This window comes from Solanum tuberosum, unplaced genomic scaffold, assembly GCF_000226075.1.
Source record: "Solanum tuberosum cultivar DM 1-3 516 R44 unplaced genomic scaffold, SolTub_3.0 scf00485, whole genome shotgun sequence".
In the NCBI taxonomy this organism is placed as follows: domain Eukaryota; kingdom Viridiplantae; phylum Streptophyta; class Magnoliopsida; order Solanales; family Solanaceae; genus Solanum; species Solanum tuberosum.
Window position 1 is genome coordinate 187,480 of NW_006239399.1, and position 2,068 is coordinate 189,547.

The following is a 2,068-nucleotide window of genomic DNA, read 5'->3' on the forward strand; positions in this document are numbered from 1 at the left end:
TCAATTGTATTATGTTATTTATATGTTACCACATGCGATAAGATTTTACATGTGTTATTAAGAAGTTATAAATAGATATTCAATCTGTTATAATTCAATCCTCTCTTTTGTGTCATTTGAACATGTGCAAGGATTTTAACCATAACAGAAAATTAATTAGTTGATGTCCTGAATAGCTTAATGATTCTTTCGGGCAATTTTATGTAACAATGATGTAGTGTTGGGTCCGTGCTAGTACGGACTATACCCCTAGTATACAAAAAAGTGAAAGAAAATAAACATTATTTTTTCTATATCATTACACATATCAAGTTAAGAATTAACTTGGTATGTGGAAGAATTAAGTTCATGTCATTATGTGTCTACATGACATAACAAGCGTTAGGGTTGTCATCACTGAACCACTGAGGGGAATATACATAATGAACAAAGTATGGAATTTCACCTTCCTTGGTTTTTGCCTCTACTTTCTTCAATTCCTTAAATTCAATAGTTTTTTCTTCAATGTTTACTTTTTCTTTCTTTATTTCCTTCTTTTCCTCTTCTTTCTTCTTTACGATTTCTGCGTGTTTACCAAATGTTTTTGTTACATATGTCACAAGTTTTTCAGACTCAAGTATTGTCTCAACTGTTATTGTTTGAGCTTTGAAGTTTGTTTTAACACTATATATACCTGCAAACAATAAATGCATATAAAAATAGATATTATTGAAATAATATATCACTGAAAACATAAATTTTATTGGACTATATATTTTTACCTTTGTGTTTGAGTAACCTCCTCTCTAGATCAACTTCACACTTGTTGCAATGCATGTAAACATTCAATGTCGTTGTCTTAATAGTTTCCTTCGAGATTCAATAGAAGCAAGTCAATTGACGGATCAATTCCTAAGTAAATGTTTGATAAATAAATATTTACGTAAAATAATATTTTACTATTCAAAATTTTGAAGAATAAAATGTCTTTTTTTTTTTGCCTATTGGATTAAATTTAGGAAAAATTACAAGAATATACTATTTAAGACCTTAATTTACCTAATATTATTTTAGTTTTTTTATTTACAACATTAACATTTTTAATTACAAATATGACATTTTATTATAAATTAAAAATCTACACGATTTTATGTCCTATTTTATTGGTTAGTGGACTAAATTTTTGGGAGTCATATTTTATCTTTTATTTTAATTAATTTTTAGAATCTCAATCACAATTATATTTGAATATGTTTTCTTTAATAAATATCTTACTTTCTCTTTCATGTTAACTTTACACGGAAGAAATACCATTGATCTACTTTTTTTCCCTTGGTAAGCGCATTGCTGCACACATTTTTTCCATCTTTTTCAAGAAAAAGTTTTGAAACTCCTCCTTGAAAATATTTCTCTTTGTTTCTTTTAAAAATCATCTCTTACAACACAATTTTTTTTACTCTTTGAATAAATTGATTATGAGTAAGAAAGTTGCTTTTGATAATGCTTCCGGAAAGAGTCCTAAATCAAAAATTACAACTGTTAATTTGAAGAAGATCCGCATTATCATAGTTAACATGATTTGTATCATGTGGTCCATAAATTATCGGAAAAATTTTTAAACACATTTTTTTTGTGTACACTTTGGTGGTTGATTTGGTATAATTATTGATGATATGTTATTTTAAATAGTGATATGTGTTAAGGAATATACTTTGGTAGCTGATCCGGTATAATAATTGGTGATTTGTTGGTTATTAACCGTAATATGTTTTTGTGTATATATTTTGATGGATGGTATAGTTAAAATATTGATAGTTTGTTGATTTCAATTTGATGGATGATGGTCGATTTAGTACAATTATTGATGATATGTTATTTTAAAGAGTGATATGTGTTAAGGAATATACTTTGGTAGCTGGTCCGGTATTATAATTGGTGATTTGTTGGTTATTAACCGTAATATGTTTTAGTGTATATATTTTGATGGATGGTATAGTTAAAATATTGAAAATTTGTTGATTTCAATTTGATGGATGGTGGTCGATTTAGTACAATTATTGATGATATGTTATTTTAAATAGTGATATGT

The 2,068-nt window shown here is 26.7% G+C and overlaps 1 protein-coding gene across 1 annotated transcript in view; it reads right to left on the minus strand.

Annotated features, from left to right (window-relative positions):
* Positions 1-267: 267 nt before the first annotated feature.
* The window catches only part of LOC102578511 (uncharacterized), a 4,097-nt gene continuing 2,296 nt past the window's right edge, over positions 268-2,068 (minus strand). Inside the window, exons 3-4 of the mRNA XM_006364092.2 lie at positions 762-849; positions 268-673 (exon numbers count right to left, since the gene is read on the minus strand). Of these exons, the coding sequence (XP_006364154.2) occupies positions 363-673; positions 762-849 (399 nt within the window). The 3' untranslated portion in view covers positions 268-362. The remainder of the gene's footprint in view (positions 674-761; positions 850-2,068) is intronic.